General features: G+C 35.2%; 1 protein-coding gene across 1 annotated transcript in view; it reads left to right on the top strand.

Annotated features, from left to right (window-relative positions):
* Positions 1-21,378, top strand: part of LOC148674362 (secreted frizzled-related protein 1-like) — a 44,254-nt gene extending 22,876 nt beyond the window's left edge. The window contains exon 3 of the mRNA XM_088624484.1: positions 16,752-21,378. Within this exon, the coding sequence (XP_088480610.1) occupies positions 16,752-17,077 (326 nt within the window). The 3' untranslated portion in view covers positions 17,078-21,378. The remainder of the gene's footprint in view (positions 1-16,751) is intronic.
* Positions 21,379-22,444: the final 1,066 nt, after the last annotated feature.

The raw sequence follows: 22,444 nt of genomic DNA, 5'->3' as shown, positions 1-22,444 counted from the left end.
TACCTGTTCCTCTGTACAAGAAAAGGCTAATTGGAATCAGGGCAATTATTCCTTTGTTGTCCTGACAGCTATTTTAGTACAGGTATGATCGCAGCAGACTGTGAGCCTACAGGTGCAAGACCAGATTTAGAGAACCTCACACATGAGGTGACATTTTTGGTTAATTTCAGTGGGCTCTGTGATGTCACACTTGTGGTAAGGTTTCCAGCTTCCAGTACTCAAGATAAGCAAACAGAAATATTGTTGGGATACCTTAAGTTATAAACAACTCTTACCCTTAAAGGATTAATTGGACCAGTTTATACTTTTTCCAGTCTTAAGCGATTGATGGTGTAAAGAAACATGGGAAACCTTCTGCAGTTTTGACTATGAGGAGTTAGGAGCTGCTGGGTTAAATGATCAGGACTTCATTTTGATTTTTAATGTATATGTCTAGAATGCTTGAACATGAGTTGTTGACCTGCCACGTGACAAAATTAGCTACTTTCTTATTTACTGTAGACCTTTTAACTTATTTTTTTCTTCCTTTCATGGTTTGCTTTTGAAATTTTATAGTATCATGTGATGTACAGGAATTTGTGTGCAGTAATCCCTCATTATATGATCTTATTTTGTTCCTTGAAAACTGCAACGAACATGAAAACATTCGCATTTATGAAATGTGAATGCGAAAGCTTGTATATCTGGAATTAAATTCCCATTATTTCAGCTTTATAATTGCTGATTGGTTCCAGAACTCAAAAGCATTCCTCAAACACCAAAACTTCACCTTAAAGGGGAACTGCAATGGTATTTTTATATCTACTTCAGGGGTAGAGAGAATCAGCTGTGCATTTTCTGGAGTGCATTTCAAACTATAATAAAAGTAAAATGTACACAGTGACTTCTAAAACCTCAAATTTCCATCACATAATAGGTTAAATTTCCAGGGATGCACAGTGCCATATATTTAGAATGAGGCAACAAAACTTGCGATGATGTGTTGTGTCCCTATTACATTGTAAACAAGCGGGCTTGTGAATACATCTTTTAATCCAATAGAAATATTACTCTTGATTTTGAGACGATTTTGCCGATAAATGGAACTTAATTGTTAATTCTGCATGCGGATCATGTTGGAAATTTTCTGCAGAGAAATGTCTGCTGCATAGGCTGTACTTATTTGCCTGTACATTGCATTACATTAGTCATTACACTGACTAGTGAGCAGGAAGGACTGCTTCAAAATGTAATTTGTGCAAACTCTCGCCCAGAGCAAGACCACCATTGCCATGGGGTTTGTGACAACATGGCGACTTACGGTACTTCCACAAAGTTAATAATTTTTGTGCATAATTCAAAATTTGTAGACTTTTGTTTATACTATCAATGAATTTATTTTGTTACCGAGATTTAATAACTGGTCTTATAAATTGGGATGACATTTCCCCTGTAATACAGCACAAAATGGTACCTCAGTATAAAACATCTAAGATTCCTAGATAATTATTTTAACATGCTTACAATCTTTAGCTGATTCATAAAACAGAAGTAGAAAAACAATAACACTCAACTGCTCACTTACAGTAGTTACATTGTTGCACTCATTAGCAAATGCATAAACGTTGGGTACAATTCTGTACTAGATACACTTAATTCACAAGCTTTTATTATAAAATAGTTCAAATTTAATAAATTCCTTATCTGAGAAGATGCAAGAGCTTGTAAGAGTGGAAAAACTGCACCTCGAAAGACAAAACAGGCATAAATAAATCATTCTTATATAAACAAACTCGTATAGCAATCTCAAAATCTCTTAAATTGTAATCTTCTTAATTAGTGATTTGAAGAAACTCAAAATGAAATTCTTTGCCGCTGAAAAATCCTGAGAATTCCGGGAGATTTGATGACTTTTAAAATGAAGAATCCAAAATGCCGAGACAGGAACTGAAACATGTTTTTTCCTGGCCACGAGCTATTTTCAAACCATTACCATGAAAGGAACCCCCAGGATTGTTCACTTATACCTTCATGACCACTGGTATTGGAATAACATCCATCCCTGCAGAAACCATTTCAAGCCCTCTACTTTTTTTTTGGGATTGTTTGGGTTTGTGCTCCCTCAGCTGAAATAATTTTAAAGCCAGAGAAATGCTTTGCTTGCAATTAACTTCTGGACCCTGCATGGCAACACATCTGTACAAGATTTTAAGTTGGGGAAAAATCATTTATCTGAGCGATCAAGTTGTCATTATCATTCAATACCATTTATCATATCCAGTACTTCCTGGGGTTTCCCCCTGGGATTGTGTGAGTTTGCTGAATGGAAATGATTGGTTTACTTGTTGTAGACCTTGTATGTTTTTTGGAATAGGGAAAAAAAAAAGACATATTTTAAGACTGGAGTGTGGAATTCCCCCCCCTTTTCTGGGGCTCATGACCATTTAGACAAGATACAGTTTATCAAACTGTGTGAGGTCATGGCTATGTACAGTAGCTTGTATGACCTACAGCGTTTTATAACATAACGTCTAAGAAAATGCTATTTTATTGATCTTGGAGAATAAAAATGATTTGTAATTTTGTACATGCTATTTTGTAAACTAAATGCTATTGACCTATCCTTGTTTCTTGTGTTTTGGGGCTATAGGGATTGGTATTTCTGCATGTTTATTCTTGATTTTGTTTTCATTATTGAATTTGTAGTATAGATTTATAACAAATTCTTTTTAAATAACTATTTCTTTGAAATCTGTGGACTATTGACTTTCAAGGGGGGTAACGAGGATCTTAGGGATACTTGTCTCTTTGGGTGGTGTAGGGTTACATACAAAATGTATTGCCACATTTACATTTGTCTGTAGGCATTACTATTTTGGTATTGAAGGGGGAATATAGAAAACATGTAAGTAACACTGGGGTAAAATGCATTTCAAGTCTAATAATTTAGACTCAAGGAACCTGAAAAATGTACAGGCAACTCACTCACTTTTATAAGCAACCAGCCTGAAATATCTTTGCATACATTGTTTTTAGCCAGAAAAAAACATTTCTTGAAAACAGGATTTGTCTGTACACTCTGTCTAGAGAATAAGATTCTAAAAGATTTTTTTAGATCCAATCTTTCCACAAATACTGCACTTCATTATATATGAGTATAAAAACTCAGTTAATTTTCATTAAGTAATAAATGCTTAAAAAGGCAATAGCTCACACCTACCCAGATAAATTTGCAGTTTTGCTACAAGCAAACTAATGCTTTCATATCTTAGTTTCATATACAAAGCTAAATATTTATACTTTTTGCCTCAGCATCAGATTTGTAGTTTTCCCAAATTTTTATAAAACACATTAGTGAAGTTGCTACTTTATCTGAGACAATCTCTTGATAGGATTCACTGTAAGTATATATGCGTGCCATCATAGAAAGTAATCTCATTGTCAATTATTTTCAGTTTGCTGCAGCATTATGACAGTGTGTACAGTGCAATGACAAAACAATCTCAAAAGAGCCAATTGCCCACTATAGCATCTAAGTAACTACAGATCTGTTCTACAGTCAGGTGAGAAAAAAGTCAGTTCTAACATTTTTATGTGGATCCCAAGAAAATTGTAAACATACTTAATGTTTCTAAAAATATTATTGTACTGGAATCCAATACTTCCTGATGTGACTGCTGTAAAAATATTAAATAGTAAAAAAAGTTTTTTTCCTATTGCAGAATGTCAGATATTGTGAACATTTTTCTTCACAGGAAAATAGAATACTATAGATGAATCAATATCAAAAGCAGTTTTTAAATCTAGAACCTAGAGCTAATCCTGTTATATGTATATTTTGCCAATTCTTAAACTACAGTTGGTGTAATAGTTACATGTAATGCTGAAACAGATCACACAGTGTAGTCTTCACAATTTCATTCCTCCTATCAAAAGGATACTTTAGTCTTGATTGGCTACTCTAAGCTGTCCCTTTCTTTGAGTTTCAACTGGTTTCCATGTTCGGGAGTTAATTCCCATTACTGGCTGTGGGACTACCGAGAATTAAACCATGTGAGCCTGGTGGGCCAAATGGTCTTTTTTCATATATGGTCTTCGTTATTCTGGTTTCATAGTTATGTTGTTGGAGATTTCCAGTGTAAAAACGTTTTGCAAATGTTTGGAGATAAGCTCCTGAAGTTTTTGTCATTTTGTTTATCATGGTGAATTAAGTTAAATAACTTGTACATTTTTTCTGATGTTAACAGTAATCATTGAAACTGTGTGAAGCCAATGACAAGGCAGACTTACTAAAATCAAGCCTGCAGGGGAAGTGTTTCAGATCTGCATCCTCTGTTTGTCTTTTTTTTTTCATCTCTTACATTTCTTCTCATGAAGTACAACCCTGTGACATTCCCAGCTGTTTCCACTTTGCAGTGTTACCAGTCCTCCCCATTTAATTGCAATTCTGCTTTGTTGCTGGCACAGTGGAGAATTTGATTTAAGTGGTGTTTTCTGCTGAAGTGAGAAGACATGCACAGGGAAATAAACTTATGTAGTATATGCCCACTCATATTAAATCAAGGAGTATGCTTTCATAATACAAGTTAAGCTTAAAACAAAGGGGTGTTAAAGCAACATGTAAAGAAGCTGTCATGAATAAAATTTAAAAAGGCAGAGTACACCTAGAAGCCAAACCAAATGTTTAGGAATTGGAATAATGTGGTCTCTATCCCTGATTAATATATGCGCTCCTGAATATTGAAACAGTTGCAATTGTGAGACTGCAAAAGTTCTAGCAAAGAATTCCCGGAACCAATGTTTGCACTGTAATAAGCATGAAACAAATTTTCAGTTCATTATCGAACACAAATCCCAGATCTATAAATACTAGCTTTGAGGAAGTTACCGTCTTTGGTCCTTGATCTCTCTCAGTGATCAAGCCAGTCTCAAGTTGACCATTAGTTGGTAAGTAATCCGATTCAAGCCACACACAGCGGCTCAATCAGGCCAGAATTTATCCTGTTTCTAGGCTTTAAGAGATTAGAGAGCACATGACTCCCCCCCTCCCCTTATCGGATGATAGTTAATCACAGGTTAAACACTGCCAATACGTATTTTACAGTTTAACAGCTAACTAAAAGAAGCATGAAGAAATACCTTTCAATAGAGCTTTGAAGAATCTTATCCTTGAATAGTTTCCATAACCAATTGGATGAAAAAGCATTTTGTTATACACTTATAAAAATAAAGTTTTGGCTTCAAACAATGTCAGAATGTCTCTACAGTCTGAGTGTCAACCAGGGATTACAAATATCCAAACCATCTAAAAATCCATCTTGACATCTCTGGAACCCCCTTGATTTTTAGTGCTCAACTGGTACAGCTGTGTGTCTAAATTTACTGACATTTGAAAATTGGTCTGAAAGGCATTACTATGTACCTTGCATATTAGTTCTATTTAAGGCAGTATCTTTCAAAGCATTCACATTTGTGTGCAGGTTCTTACAGTTGGTTAAAATGGTAAATATTCTTATGAAGATGGTCTTGTACATCCCTCCCATAGAAGCAGAATATAAAGCGTTTTTCAGTCATGTCTGGCCATAAGTATATGGATCTGTGCAATCGGAGCAAAATAACACAATGGATATAAAAAGTCTACACACCCTTTATTGAAATTGCAGATTTTTGTGATGTAAAGCCAGAAATCATATCAGACATTCCCTAGTTGCATAAGTATGCATAGACTCCCTCCCCCCAACTAACCAATATACTTTGTGGAAACACCTTTTGCATTTATTACAGCAGTTAGTCTTTGTGAATAAGTCTCTATCACCTTTGCTATTTTATCACACTCATCCTTGCAAAAGAGCTCAAACTCCTTCAAAATTGCCAAGGCTCCATTGCCATCTCCTGTGCATAGCCCTTTTTAAGTCATTCCACACGTTTTCTATGGGATTGAGGTCTGGGCCATTCCAAGACTTTGATCTTCCTTTTCTGAAGCTATTCCTTGGTTGGCTTAGATGTGCGCTTTGGGTCATTATGTTGGAAGCCAGCAGGTTTTGTGCCAAAATATCTTGATATTGGAGCTAGTCATTATCCCATCTATCTTGATTAGAGCCCCTGTCGTAGCTGAAGAGAAGCAGCCCCAAAGCATGATGCTGCCACAACCATGCTTCACATCAGGTATGTTGTTCTTTGGATGAGCTGTTGTCTTTGCCCCAAAACATGTATATTTTTTAGAATTAAGGCCAATCAGTTCAACCTTTGTCTTATGGTCTGAGACATTTTCCACCACATGGTTTGGGGTGATTGTATTTTTTTTTGTGCAAAATTTAGACTGGCTTGGATGTTCTTTTGTGAGAAATGGCTTCCATCTTTCCACCTTACCCCATAGCCCAGACAGGTACAGAATATAGGAGATTGTTGTCACATGCAAGGAGTGACCAGTACCTGCCAGAAATTCCTGCAGCTCCTTTAATGGTGCTGTAGGCCTCTTGGTAGCCTCCCCGATACATTTTCTCCTTGTCCCGTCATCAACTTTAGAGGGTCATCCTGATCTTGGCAATGTCCCTGTGGTGCCACATTTTCTCCACTTATTGATGATAGTCTTCACAGTGCTCCTTGGTACATCCAATCCCTTTGATATTCTTTTATACCCCTCTCCTGATTGGTACCTTTCAGCAATTGGATCCCGTAGATGTTTTCTCAGCTCCTTGCAAACTATGGCTATCCCAGTAGGATGCAACCACAAACATTTCAAGGAAATCCTGCATGAACAGCTGATTTTTATTTGGGGTTAATCAGAGTCAGTTTCATTGATGGCAGGTGTATGCTACTCACCTTTGGACATGATTTTGAATGTGATTGGTTAACTCTGAACACAGCTACAGTCCCCATTATAAAAGGGTGTGCACACGTATGCAACTAGGGTGTTGTACTGTAGGTTTTTTCATTTCAATTACTTTTGCTAATTATCTATTTATTTTTCTCTTGAATTTTGTTGCAAGGTCACATTTAAGATGGAAAAATGCCTGTCTTGATTTATCTTGATTTCTGGCTTTACATAACAAAAACCTGCAATTTCAATAAGGGTGTGTAGACCTTTTATATCCACTGTAGATTCGAAACGCCACAACTCTGTGAACATGTATATCTATTCAAGATTGTGAAGCTGCTTAATATTTGGCCATTTTTTCCTCCTTTTTTTGCAAAGAGTGTGGAAATGTAATGGGCCTTCTGGGTGGATTGTAAACCACAGAATTTCCTTAATATTTTTCACTTCTTGTAGAGAAAAGAACCAGTGTAGTCTAGACCAGGCTCAGTGATTTATTTTTGTTGGTGAGATGGGAATTAGGCATGTGATTGATTGAATTATTTATTGCCAGATATTCAGTGTTTGCTGAAGGCTGAGGGAATGAATTTAGCAATATGTAAGGACTGCCCCAGAGGTTTGGCAGCTTGTATACTGGGGGAGATATCTTGGGAGGTGATGTCAGACAGGTCATCACATTCCACCAGCTCCTCAGGACCCAGCAACTCATTGAGAAACATCCCACTTTGGTCTTGCTTTTGCCAAAAGGATAAGCCAAGAAACTTTCTATAATGAAATGTGAAGTGATTTTTGCAGAATGTGCTGGAAACCGAAGAGAGTCCATTTTTAGTCTTTCTGCAACTGAAAATACATTTTTTGGAATGCTGCTTATTTTTATATGTCTGTTTTGGATATACACATAAAGGTCTTAAGAACACAAATATTCTGTTTGCCACAGTTAGAATTTTGGTGCCTGGCAAGCTAACTGACTTAGTGAACACATACGGAACCAGTGGGGTTATGTTTAGGAATTGATTAGTTTTCCTCATCAACAGATGTCTTCATGGTTTTTGAATCATATTAATGATTTGGAAATGGGTGATGTTAAACTGGAAGCATTTTGTAGTGCAGGAATATTTCTGATCCCAGATGTTCATTATTTTAGAAGCAATGTTCCTCCTCACACCTTTCTGAAACTCTGCTAATGGTATGGTGAATTAGTCGACAGTCACTGTTCTTAATAATAGGTTTTCAAGATTCATCTGCTTGTAATCTTTCTTTTGGACAGGGGTTTTGGAAATCTTAAAGCATGACGGACTAATCAAATCTCCTTTTCTGACAATAGATTCTTTTAGCCTCTGAAGCTGTTGTTGAGTAAGAATTTTACTTTGTTTATTCCACAATTACTTGAAATCTGACGGGCACTGCTTTTACTTTTTGGCATTTTTGTATCCAATGCATCTTTTGGAATACTGAAAATCACCAGATTTGACTGTATCCTAGTGACTTTGCATATTTTTTTAAATAAATCTTGTTAACTTACCTTCTCTTACTCCATCACATTTTCACTTTATGATCATTAAAGATGGGACATGGTGGGACATCATTGTGTTTTACACTACCTATTTTTTGTTGTTGATGTTGTCCATTACCACAGAAGTCAAGTAAACTGTAAACCTGAAAGTAAACATTGACAGATTCAGGCATTTTGTCTTTCTCAGGTTCATTAAGCATTGTTTTAACTTCATGTAAAATTGTTTCCCATTGCAGATTCTAATAAAGTAATTGATTTTATTTGTAAATATCATGGTGATGCTGTTAAAATGGGTGAAAATATAAATTTTCAGATGTACAGCTAACAGGTTTAAAAAAACAATTTAACATCCTACCCAGATTTTCTCAGTTTTATTGCATTATTTTGTACACAGCAAATATATCAATGTTAAAGGGGTGCTAAATTAAACCTGGAGGTTAATGAAAGTTCAGGTCATTGGAACTAACATTTAACAAGAAAAAGGGGACTGTTGGCCCTCTCTTTATGACATGTTAATTATTAAAGCTGTTCATTTTGATTCCATTTACTGCTAATCACCCTCAAAGATTCTATTCAGAAAATAGAAATGGAGGTATAAAAGCTCTTAATCCCTGCCATGTGTGTTCTTAATACCTGGAAAACTTCAGCTAGTTTCTGCCCCTTTAATTAACAAGTGTGAACAAAGTCAAAGGGAGAGGGATTGTAAATGGGATTTATGAGACGCTTTGGCTCTTGCTGTTGTAACAGGCAGCCATTACAGTTAACTGTTTCACTGAATGTACCATTTGCATCAGTTGCCTAGAGTAAATGTCCTTTTACCATTTTAAATGCGGTAGACCTTTTAAATCCTCCATTCAATGTCACTTTTTGTTTTCTCTTGTTGCATTAAAACATAAAAAGTACGCCTATTATTGCTCCATTGAAATAAACCATGGAATAGTGGTTAGGCTGCGTAGCAGCAACTTCCCAATTCAAGCCCTGATTCAGCCACTGACTGGCCATTAGTTACCACAGAGCAGCTATAAAGTAATTGGGGTCCTGGAACTTTTATTTTGAGCACATGTGAACAAAAATCAAGAATGTATTACAAGAATATGCCGAAATGCCATTCTAGGTTATACTAAAAATAATTCACAAGAACGCTAATCGCACATTCCAGCAATCCATTAAGCCTTTTGATCACAAGCTTATAAATACACCTTTTTCTGTTAAAGCCATGAGGTTTTAAAACAGCTGTGTTATAGCTAAACGATAATGGTTGCCAAATTTATGCTAAACACTGAAGCTCGTAAATGCTTAAGGTTGAATTTAAATTATACAAATGTGAACTGGAGGAAAAAACCACCTTAAATTACAAAAAAAGCCACATAGAATTTTTGAACAAACATGTCAAGTTGGTTTGGATTTCAGTATTCTCTGTTTTCTGTTTTGAAATAAATGTATATTAAAAGAAGTTTGATTTTGAACTGCAAATGTTAATTTTTAATCTAATAGTTCATTAGATTGTGGAAAGAGTTCTGTTGTGTGGTGATCCCAAACAGAGTCTTCAGTCTAAGCATGGAAACTACAAGAGGATACAAGAGAACTACAGATTTATCAGGACCTGATACAGGACATTCTGTAGGATTCTGTATTTGAAATATGATATTTAATAAAATAGCATACCAAGGTTTCTGACTAGAGCACTGGGAGAGAATTCATGATTTTCAAATGGCAACGTGGCACTTTTGAATTTGGCTGTCAGATCCAATTTTACTTCAACTATGATTGCAAAATTAAGAATAATGAGAACATATTTAAGTTTTATAAGGTTATATAACCTACAGTATTTTACTATTGAGTTTGTGGCATGGCCTTATTGAATATCCAGTTGAAAATCGTTCAGTGTGAAGAATGACTGACGTTTTTGATTGGCTGAGGAAGATGCATGCAATTCGGTGTAATTTTCATGCCGTTGTATCTTGTTTATGTAAATTTCTTTTAAAACCTGCTAAAAATCAATGGAGACAGGCAGTCCTTTCTCACGAATAACTGAGGAACCTAAGGAGGGAGAAATCATGTTAGTGTTTGTTGAACAAAGAAAACTTCATGCTTGTTTTGACATTGAGCTCGACCTTTGCAAGTAACCTTTTTGGCAGTAGTCGCTGGTCTTGAGTAAGCAGTTCCAATGAGCATTAATGACAAATGTAAAACTTTCTCCATGAAAAGTCACAGCTAGCTCCTGCTGTATCTGAAGTTCAAAATTGACCCATTTGGATTGATTGTGGCTTCTTTAGGTATCTTAAGAGATCAGAGGACAGATTTTAGTTACTGAAGTAAGGTTGTAAGTGTGGTGGAGGTCAGTGGTCACACCTTTTCAGGCAGAGAAGCTGAAAAACAAGGCGATTAGGAGGTAAAAAAAAGAGATTATGGAAAGATCAGACATATTAGGAAAGATCAAGGGAAGAGAAGTGGAGAACTGGAGAGAGATCAAAGAGAAGGCAGGGAAGAACAGTGAATGGAGAACTGTGGAAAACATTGCAACCTCACATGAGTGACTCTCAACACATGAGTATGGTTAGAGTCACCTGACACTCTTTAGTCTTCGGGAAATTAAGTCATTGGTTTGGCACTGTTCATCCTGTAGTATTATATAAAATAGGAGACTTATTTAATCCATGATTGAAGTACAACACCCACCTGGGTGATCATGCACCAGCAGGCCCACTATACAGCAATTCAGGGGTGGAAATTGAGAAATTACTACTCCAATTGAATTAAGCAGGATATTTAAGTAGGTCAAACTGTGCAAGAAGAATCTAGCCAGAACACCAGATTACCACTACTGTATGTCTCATGAAGGAGAAGATACAGTAGGTAGGACATTTCTTTGACCTGGAAATGCATCTGGTTGTTCTCTGGAGTCCAGAGCCTCAATATTCTTTTTTTGTGTTTTGAAAGCCAGTATTATACATTATATTTTTAAATGACACCTTAAAGTGTGTTATATGATTCTAATGCTTCTTGATTTGAAATCTACACTTTTAAACTCACATGCAACCAGAATACTAAGCTATTATTATTTTGCCTCCCCAGGGTGTCTAGAAGATGAAAATGTGTCTACATTAGCTCCTATGTTTCTCATAAGTAGCCTCTTTAAACTTGATTTCCCCCATTTTGTATCTGTAGCTTGTTTTTGCTGCCAGCATGCGTCTAAATCTCTTATTCCTCCTTGTTCTGCCTTCTTAAATTTATAAACCTTTTGGATTCCCCCTGTGGGTTTAGTAATGTAGAAATTCACTTCAAAGAATACCATATTACAGTTCTCAACTCTGTTTTCTTCACCCTTGATTGTTTGCAAACACTTAATCAATACAAGTATTCACTCTAGTAAGTGCTCTGACAAATTGAGGAAGGGAACAGTCATTACCCATGTCTTCGTTTGGTTTCAGCTGCTGGCATTACTATACATTTTTCCCAGTCTGTGGGAGGAAAGTTAAATTCTCTCATGAAAACCACTGCTTCCTTTATGCATACATACCTTATGTAGTCCTGTAAGACTGCATTATAATTCATATCTGAATTTGGTGGTCTGTAGCATACTCCTAACAGTGGGTCATTCATGTTCTTTGAATGATTTTTTTAAAACTAGGTTTGACCCATATATCTTAAGACCCTTGCTTTACCTCGGTTAGGTTCATGTGCCAGAATGCTTTTTTTGATGTGTAATGCTAGTTCTCCACTTCTTCTGTCTTTTCTGTCTCTTCACAATGTTTTCTTTCCATAAATGTTGTATTTGCAACCACTCTTATTAGCCACATTTCAGTGCTTCCAATTAAATCACAATTGCAAGTTATTACAGTTGCATTACTGGAACTGGGATTATGAAAAGTACGTAAAAGCTACAGTATGCTTGTTCAGTCCAATGCACTTTGCCTGTAATTCTCAGCCATGTCCTGTCAAGGGATTAAAAGATGCATTAAACTTCAGAGCAGAGACACAAAGCCTTTGGTCAAATGACCTCTTAAGGCAGAAAATTCCCTCTTAAGGAAAATTCCAACAGAGAGAGCAATGGTACAAGGCAGGCTGATTGCTTTTCTAAGGGACAGATTGATCTTGTCTGTAAAGACCCCATCTGACAGCTTTTACTATGTTATGGATGCAGAATTCCATGAGATGTTTTAAAATTTCCCTTTAACTAAAAGATAAAATGACAGGATTATACAGGAAGGCGCTGCTGTATTACTAAGACGTTTCATGATGGTTAAAGTCATGTGTGTGTGTTTGTTGTTGTACAAATATATCTCCCTAATGAGCTCAGAATCTTGCTCACCAAAATACCAGTTGCCATTGTTGGTGTTAATTTGACAGAGGAAAGAGCTAATTGGCAATATGTATGTGATAAAAAAAGTCTGTGTAATTTAACAATGTGAAGGTGGCTTTTCACAGTACTGTATTTGAGCATTTGGACAGGCCTCAGGGAACTTAACTATTGAAATGTGAATTTGTAAAGTACATTATTAATACATATTTTGCCATTAAAATGCAATGCAAATTCAAGCTTTATTTTTGTGAGAATATACAGGTATACTGTTAACACAAATGAAGGGCATCAAATTTCCTTAGTAGTGAAAGATGAGTATCCTTCAGAATTACCCCCTTCATTTTCATATAAAGAAGTACTGCATGAGGAAATGATAAAAATGATTTAGTTTTTTAAATCATGTCTTTAAAGCCATGCAGGCACTACTATCTCCGGAAAAACTAATTTTAGGTTAAGGTTCCCTTTGGCAAGTTGTAACAAAAAAACTTTTATTCTTTATAGTTTGCATGCTGACTTTTATTAAATTTATTCATTTTAGACATGATTTGAGATAATATGTGCTGTGGCTCAGAAAGCAGCAGCTCTAATTAGATGCAGTAGGTATGCACAGCAGGACGCACCCACTGTAGGAAAGGGACATTTTGTTCTCATTTCATTCATTATAAATGTCAATTATAAGAATTGCACAATTTAACAGATAAAGAGCTTAATTCATAACAAAATGGGACTAGTAGTCGCATGCTGTTTTAGTTACTGTAAAAAGTGAAAACTCTATCAAGTGTCCAAATACAGTCAAATGACTCAGTGTGTCATTAAGCAATTGACTTCTTCACTGCATTTTAAAGGGGGATGTGCAACAGATAGGCTTCAGCCACTCAAAACTGGTAAGCCTCTATGATAACATAAACACTGTAAAGAGTTAAATCCAGCCCATTTGGAGTCCTCACTTGTTTTAAAGCTTCAACTCTCTGTGAGCAACTCCCACAACCAGATGGCAGACAACTTTCAAAGGGACACTGAACCACTGGTCCATGTAGTTGAGTGTTTTTTCAAGCAAGTCTTGACTGACTGACTTGTAGTGTTCAACATCTGGATTCCATTTACTTTTTGTAGAATCTAAAATGTAATGTCTTCAGTCCTCCCAGAATGAATATACCAATCTCTGACAGAACACGCATGTTGGCCACCAAGATTAGACAAATTAACAGATTTAAAATAAATTTTAATTGTGAAACACCACATGTACAGTGTCTGGGACACTTACCTTCATTTTTTTTTCTTACTTCCATACTTCCATTCATGTGAGCTTATAAACCAATTGTATTTGTTTGTAGGCTCTTATGAATGGTTGCATATTTAGACATATTTGTGTGAACTTTATAGTTTTCAGTGATGTTTGGAATTGAAGGTCTGGATTATCTTATAATAAATGGTAACTGATGAGGCTGCACAGTGGCTTTGTTCATATGTAAAGGCTTTCTGACATTAGACTCCTTTTAGGACTTTAGCTACTACAGCTTAATGTTGGATTTCTGCTATAGATCTCAGATTTGTTGCAGGTAAGATATTATTTTCTTTGAACACTGGAAACCTTATCATCTCACACTGTGTGGAATTTTGAAAAAATAGCTGTTTTATATTTTTCTTTCAGGGTCCACAGACAGCTCCTTGTTTGTGGCCTTCTCCACTTACTGCTGTAATGTGTCTTCTGGCAAAGTTCCTTCTTTAGAGCACTCACCGAGAGGAAAGAATTGTCTGGCCCAGTATTGTTTTTCAGTTATAAGGTTATTTAGACCTTGTTTAAAGAGGCAGTACTGACTGATAAGACTGTTGTCTAGCAACATGGAGTTGGGGGATGAGGAAGGGAAATGGACACTTGATATTCTGAGACTTGGTCAGAGTGAGAGGAATGCTAGACCCAGTTCATGTACCACACAAGATGTCTGTCCAGAACTTCAAAACCCTGTTTTCAGTTTTCAGCAGTCACCAGTAAAAAATCATTTCACTGCATGAATGTTATTTTAAAGCAGAAGATGCATTTACACACATAAATATATACATAACCTATTACATTTTTGGCAGAGAACAAACTTTGTATACTTCACAAAACATATTAGCTTTCTAAGCTTTTGTAAAAAATGTGATATTTATTTAAATGTGATCATTTTCAGTTGTGTGATCAGTTTCAATGATATTGTATACATAAACTGCAGTACCATAACATTCCATAAAGTAAAAATAACTTTCAGATACATAATCCTTAGAAGTCCTGCAGAATCTTGCATCTTGCAAACAGGAAACAGTTTTTAGACTTTTTTTTTCAAACATGCTTTCAGTAATTTAATGGCAAAGGACACGTTTTTTATCTTCTATTGATGGCCTTCGGCATTTGTAGTTTTTCATGAAGATTTTATGGAATTTGTTAAACTGCATTTTTATATTTTGAAACTGTAAATGCCCTTGGTGTTAATATTTGACTTTGAAAATTGAAACTTCAGAATGGGTAAAGAACTGAATGATTGAATGACATTCACAACATCTACACGTATCATGAAAAATAAATAGAAATGATACTTATTTCTGATGCTAGGACTTCATCTGACTATTTTTCCTTATAAATAAGGGTTTACAACAAGTAAGACTAAGTTTTCATTTTGGCTGGTCTTCAGATGCAGCCTGTTATTATTATATCACGGTAAGGAAACATCTTTTTCTGATCACAAGTGCAATAAATCATTATTTATGAGCCTGTTGCCTTGTGGTTATTGTCACCATAATAAAACAACTAATATATATCCATTCAAGAAGATATTTGAACAACCTCTCTCTCGGGAATCAGATTCTGGTCTTTAAAATCTCTGGTGTTAAAGATGTTTATAAAAAAATATGTAATGTTAGTGATATTTTTTATTCAGCAATACATGTATATTTTGGTAGTCATTTGAATACTTTCCCAGTTTAACATTATTTAATGGCTGCAATATACATTTAGACTGCCCACCGTTATCCACTCATTTACTATATTATCAAATCCAGTTCTTGAGTGCTGGTTGTCTTCAGATTTTAGTAACTATTTGATGAAAACCTTTTAAATGTGGTTAATTCAATATATCTGTTTAATTAGTTTAATTAATGATGAAATGAAAACCAGAAACAAATGCAGCACTTGAGGACCTGAATTACAGTTTAAATGCTGCTGGAACCATAGGGTTTATTGTGAAGCTGAAGAAGGACCTGCATACCATAAGACTTTTTCAGCTAAGCTATGCATGAACCTCATAAGGTTCTTGCATCTTGCAAACAGGAAACACTGTTTTTAGACTTTTTTGAGCTGGGTTCATTGCAGCCGTATCCAATCTGATTCCACTTGCTTAGCGCCAAAGGTACACTTCAGCATAAGGAAAAGGGGGAGGAAAAAGGAGGAAAGGGAAATGAATCCACTAAGATTTGAACCTGAGTGGCTTTCTAATTGTTTGTGAACAAAATTCTGACCTGGATGCAACTGTAGGTGAATGTATGGTGGGGATAATTATTTGATCCACACGGTATAGCTGCTTCTACTGAATATATGTCGATATTAAGACTTGTCAACAAAAGTCCAACTTTCACTGACCTTGAAGTTTCTTGAAGATGGTACAACAGTGGCTGCAGTTATGTCTTTGATTAGCTTATCACAGGTCTCAAGTGAGAGAGAGAGACTGACAAAATTGGAATTTTTTAATATCCTTTAAGTCCAGTAATCACAGTTGCAGGTTCCTCACTGGTTGGTCATCCTTGGATGATTAACTTGTGACTTCCAGCTAGGGACCCAGTCCAGATGAGTCACTTTCGGTGTAGTAGACTAAGAGCCGCTGATATTGGGTACTTCATCATTGGAGGTGTCAAAGATGGACTTAATTTATGATATCCTAATGTGTTTTAGGGCCAGGACATGTTGCTTATTAAGGAGGCCCATCTTAGATGCATTCCTAAAGGTTTGAATAAGCATAGCTAAGCTCAGTTTGGGCCATTGTCCATTTAATAAAAACAGAAAGATTATTAGGAATCTTACTTAACACTTAATTATTGGTGTAATAATAAACTTTGCTACTACAAAGCCCTGTAGCTCCTTCGTCTAATGTGACCTCATCTCCTTGTTTCAGCCATTAAGACCAAAATCAAGGAGGTGAAGAAGGAAAACTCTGACCGTAAGGTGATTCTGCAGAAGAAGAAAAAGACCTTGAAAGCTGGTAACCTAAAGAAGAAGGATCTGAAGAAGCTGGTGCTGTACCTGAAGAATGGCGCTGACTGCCCCTGCCAGCAGCTGGATCACCTGAGCAACACCTACCTGATAATGGGCCGCAAAGTGGACAAGCAGTACCTACTCACTGGCATCCACAAGTGGGACAAGTCTAGCAAGGAGTTTAAAAAGACCATGAAGAAGATGAAAAGCCATAAGTGCCCAGCTTTTGAGACTGTCTTCAAATGATCAGGATCTGCTGCTGCATCTCAAGAACATAAGAACTTGCACAAAAAACCCAAACCTTCTTTTTGTTATTGTTGTTTTTTATATAAATATATATATGCAGATTTTACTCTCATAGTAGATTGCCATATCAAATGCCATTTTTTTTTTAATTACCACCCACCGTTTTAGGTCACCCTGATTTGAACACATTTGGTTTTGTTTTCAAAGTGTTGTCCTACAGGTCTTTGTAGTAAGTGAAAAAAGATTGCAGCTTGAAACAAAGCTGTTCATACAGCAAAGTGGCCAGGAAATTCTTTCTTTGAAGCTGATACCGAAGCTTTTTACAGGCTCCAATATTTATTGAAACCCCTCCTCAAAACTGTTTTTTCTTAGTTGGACTTTCATACCACATTTGCAAATTGCACATTCTATTTTTAAATAATTATCTCATATGGTTAGAAATGATGCCCCACAAAGAATGTATGAAAAATATAAAGAAATGATGCATTAGATCCAAAACTAAAAACCCTATGTTTGCACTCAATGTGGTTTAAAAAGTTAGCTTTCTGTACTAGTCAGAATTCTGTTGTCTTGAAGTGAGTATGAGTATCTTGAGCCACTTAAATGTTGTACATTATACATGAGGATCTTGTTTTAATAATCCTTCATTCCTTTGCAAAGTTTTGAATACTGGAGTACAATGTCATATTTCTGATACTATCCACCTTTTCCCTTGAACATCATAATGTAAGGTTACCATTTGATGATTTGGATTGGTTCTGCTCTTTTGTGGAATGTTTATAATTCATTATTCTGCATGATTTCTCCTTAACAGCAGAGTATAGTGGATGGGAAAGAATATATATATTGCTTTGTAAACTGCTCTTTTGTTGCCCTATTTTTTATTTCTCTTACTTTATTTTCAACATGTGTGCCTGCAGAACATTTGTGCATTATAATGTGAATTGGTGATTAACATTGATGTGTTGTGGCGCAACCTTGAAATGTGCATGCCACCATATTTATAGGTCATTCAAAGAAGAGGAATTTAAATCTTTGCAGAAGAATAATGATATTAAAACAATTAAAAAGGTGCTGAAAAGTATGTTGTAGTTATTAAGTATTTTGAATCAAGCTTAACTGATTGATTATTGATTATCCGATGGACACCTAATCAAGTTCCAGAGACAAATAGAGTATGTTACTCATTAAATTCAAAACCATCAAACTAGTCGCTCTTTGAAATCTACATTGCTATGAGAATGTGAACTATTATTCTACATATCATGCAAAGTAAGTACTATCACATGTTAGTCTATTAAACAGTTTTTTATTTCTGTTACTCATTAGTCCAAGTTTTTTTCTTAGTTTTTGATTAATAAAAAATCTTACTTCATCAATGAGTAAATAAGACATGTACAAGTAAACTGTTTTCCATGAAGAAAGCACATGACTTGGTTTATAATTGTCAATAATTTTACTTATATTAGACTGAATGTACATTCCTCCATGGATACTGCTTTCAGCGTACTCTTTATTGTCACACATTCAAGACAAGAGTGGTTAAGATTTTTCATTCTGTCTTTAGCTTTTAAGACCATATTTGACAAACTGATAGGAATAATTCCATAACCATTTGTGCAATTTGTGTTTTTTTCTTAAAGGCTGAGCTCATTCTAGGTTGTCAAACCATTTTATAAAAAGGTATCTTTTGTATGAACAAAAGATTATTCCAAAGCAAGTCAGTACTGGGGCAATTTAGCTCTGCCTTTGCGTGTCTGATATCTGTGAAATTGCTGTGACTAAAACCGAGTATATCCTGTTTTCAACTTTTGTTTTTTACATTTTTGTTTTTTAATTTCTCAGCAATACTGTGAACCACTGTTACTCCCTTTCTAACAACCGCACACTTTGTGCATAATTGATTCCAAAAAAGTCATTCTATACTGTTAAATGCTTTCTCTTTTTGTAAATGCACTCTTTTCTTAAATCTTTTTTTTGTTTCTTGTACATAAAAATGAGCAATGCTGTCTTTAGCCAATATTTTGGTATTCAGTAGGCTAAAACGAGTGAGAAACGGTCAGAAACTGTTATTTGGTCATTGTACGCTTTAGTATGAATGATACAAAAAACAAATGTCAAGTTCTAACTTTCTTGTTTTTGATCCATCATGTACACACTGAATTATACTAGAAAAGAGTTGACTCAATTATAGTATTTTTTAAATCCTAATGAATGTGACACAGGGATAAATGTATTTGTTTATTTGGCTCTAAATGTATTAAGAGTTTAATACGGCAGCCTGACTGTGAGGATGTAGCTGACCGGACCCTCCTCACTTTCATGAGGAATGAGCCAGGGAGCTGCTGCCGGGGTGAAGATGGAGAGGGGATATGAGAGAAATGTGCACAGGGAAGTCCAGAAAGCAAGATAAATATAGATGAGCAGGAATAAGTGAGATTAGAATCTAACTTTACTACTGAGCATCTGTAAAGTAAGTTCCTATTAAAGAAAGATGGACTATAGCAAGTGGGGAAATACGATCCTTGCAAGCAACACTTGTTTTTAAAAGGTATGAGGTGCTAATCTTTCCCCAATTTCAGTATAGAACACAAACAGAACAGAACATTGGAAAATAATTTTACTGGAAATTATTTGGGACAGGATAATTTGGTTGTTCTTGATTTTTTAATATCAGATGATAACACCTGTAGTGAAATCTTGCTTATGGTTAAGTAATAAATGAGGAATATTAAGGAATTGGGAGTTAGTGTTACTGAAGATCTTTTACAAAGTTTTGGTTTCTAGTTGAAGGATTTTGTGAAGTGTGTTTGTGAAGTGTTCAGCACTAAAGAAGCATCTTACAGCTGAAATACATTTGTACTTACATTTCTTCATGTCCCATTTTCCAACATATTTTACACAGTGAAAAGAGTGAGTAGAATTATGAGGAAGACATAAAGCTCCTCCGCCTACTGGTAGAAATAAGTAATATAAGTTAGAATGTTATATTTGTTAAATTTGTCTTTTGTATGGTTGAAATCATGCTATTTTCTCTGTACTTATGCCCTGTGCATTCATAACAGTTTTGTTTTCCAGCTAGTCTAAGTTGTTGATAGTCTGAATTTCATCCTTGCAGAAGAGTATAAAGCACAAACTATAAATACAAAATAGGTTTATTATTGATGGCCAATCCCTGATTGGTTAGCCTAGAAAAAATGACACATGACACCTTTGAAACTGTTCAAGGGTCAGAGGAATCGGTATTATTCCTTTACTAGCAGAGTAGTGACCTTCTGATAATGGATGCTGGAAAGAAAACCTCTTTAAAACTGAGATTGCTAGAGATCAACCATATATTGTACCAAAACAAAATTGTTTCAATTTTAATCATACAAAGAAAACCGCAGCAATGTCACTGTCACAGCTATAGCAAAGTGGGGAAATATGAAGTGATACATTTTCAGAACTTATCTAAATGCTCAGAATGATGTAAATACAGAAAGCTCCATAGGAAATAATTATTCTGTACTTAAACATTTAAGATTTCAGAAAATAAAGCAATGCTCCCTTTGGAAAAATGCAATTCTGAAGTTGTAGAATTTTCCTTGTAGTAACATATAGTATGTCACAGTGTCTCACAATGTAATGCCTATAATTTGATTTCAGAGGAGCCTATTCTGAAGTCTCTGAAAGTTCACAACATATAAAAAAAAAAAACTAAAATAATTCAGATTGAAGTTAGTATAAAAAGCAATCTATAAAAAATAGATGCTAGATCATCTTAATCTTCTCATGAAGATAGTTCTTCCTATAGGAAATAAAGTTTTGTCAGTCTGTATTTGTCTTTCAGTACACTTAATCCTTTTGGCTAAGGCATCCTAACAGTATTATAAGATCAGGCTTTGGTATATATCATCTTAGCATAACAAACAAACCTATTTTTATCTTGTTTCATGCATCTATGCTGTTAAAAGTGCCTGTTTGAGTTTAATTTGAACTGGTGTTAAAAGCCTTATTTGTGGGCAGATAAAATGGAATAGTCCATAAAGGGTTGCTCTGCTATGGCAAATTACTTTTGTATATATTCTGTCTGTATTTCACTGATGCTGATTTTCATTGGTTGTTAATGTAAAGTCAAATTGCATGTATTTGTACAAGAAACACCTGCTTAAGGATATTTTCTGTTTTTAATCACATTACCTTCTCCTATAGCTATCAGTTTTTAGGTCAGTGGACTTGAAAATCATGTTTGCGTTTCTACCAGCAGGTACAGTATGTACATAAATGTAAACACCAATATAAAAGAAAATACATTAAAATCATCTGGTATGTTCTTTTTTTTGGTATTTAACGTAGTCTAACTTATCAGCAAAGCTTAAGGCTCCCGCACTATTAAAATGATGATAGATGGTTGAGGAGATTTTAAAAATCCAGTGAATTTTGCAATTAAAACAATTATATTAAAATGCTAAATATTATATAATGCATAATATACAGTAAATTACATGAAATTAGATAACCATTGTAACATTTTCTTTAATATTTAGTATTTGATTCACATAAACGCTGCAGCCAGTATTATAGTACTGTATTGTTTATCATTATGGCAGTATGTCTTTAAACAACAGAAGCAGAATTAACCTATGGCAATGTACTACATTTCATGGCGATTAATTGCAAAGTACTTTATTTTAATTTCTCTGGGGTGGGGAAATGCAGTTTTGGACAGAAAACTGTCCATGATTCACTGTAAAGTTTTAAATTTACTCCATGTTTTTTCTGTCACTTGTCATACCTTTATGTAGTTGTCCGTATTTTGCTGTTATTCAAAAAATCTAAAAGGATCATTTTTTACAATGAAAAAATTGAATATGCTTCATGTGTGTCATACTACTACATTATACGTGTACACAGTATTTGTGGTTCAGGCCATAAAAGTATCAGAAGTATCAAAGTAGTTTGTGATCATCTGTAAAACACCTTTGGATGCATTCACCTCATGCAGCATGAAATTTTTCACCTCCCTTCATATTTTCGCCAGCAGTTGGAAACAAAGCATACGGTGTTACCAGATGCATCTCTGAACATCCTACTACTGGTGAGGCAGCTTTGTCTCATATACAAATACCTGGACTGGAGAGGAGGACCACAGGTTTGAATTTTGCTTTGCAGATGGATGGGGAAATAATTTTAATTTTTAATATTTTAAAATTTTAAAATATTTTAATTTTAATAAAAACCCCTGGATGCGCGCACACACATTTTTTCCACACAAATCCTAATTTCTCTACACAAATGTCCATCATACCTCTCCTAAAATTGTAAGCTGTAGATAATGATCGAATTTTAAAAAAAAGTCAGAATTAGCTACTAAGGCATGTGTTA

The sequence above is a fragment of the Lepisosteus platostomus genome, chromosome 3 (genome assembly GCF_059453375.1).
Source record: "Lepisosteus platostomus isolate fLepPlt1 chromosome 3, fLepPlt1.hap1, whole genome shotgun sequence".
Classification (NCBI taxonomy): Eukaryota; Metazoa; Chordata; class Actinopteri; order Semionotiformes; family Lepisosteidae; genus Lepisosteus; species Lepisosteus platostomus.
Note: the sequence above shows the minus strand (reverse complement) of the source record. Positions and strands in the feature narration are given on the sequence as shown.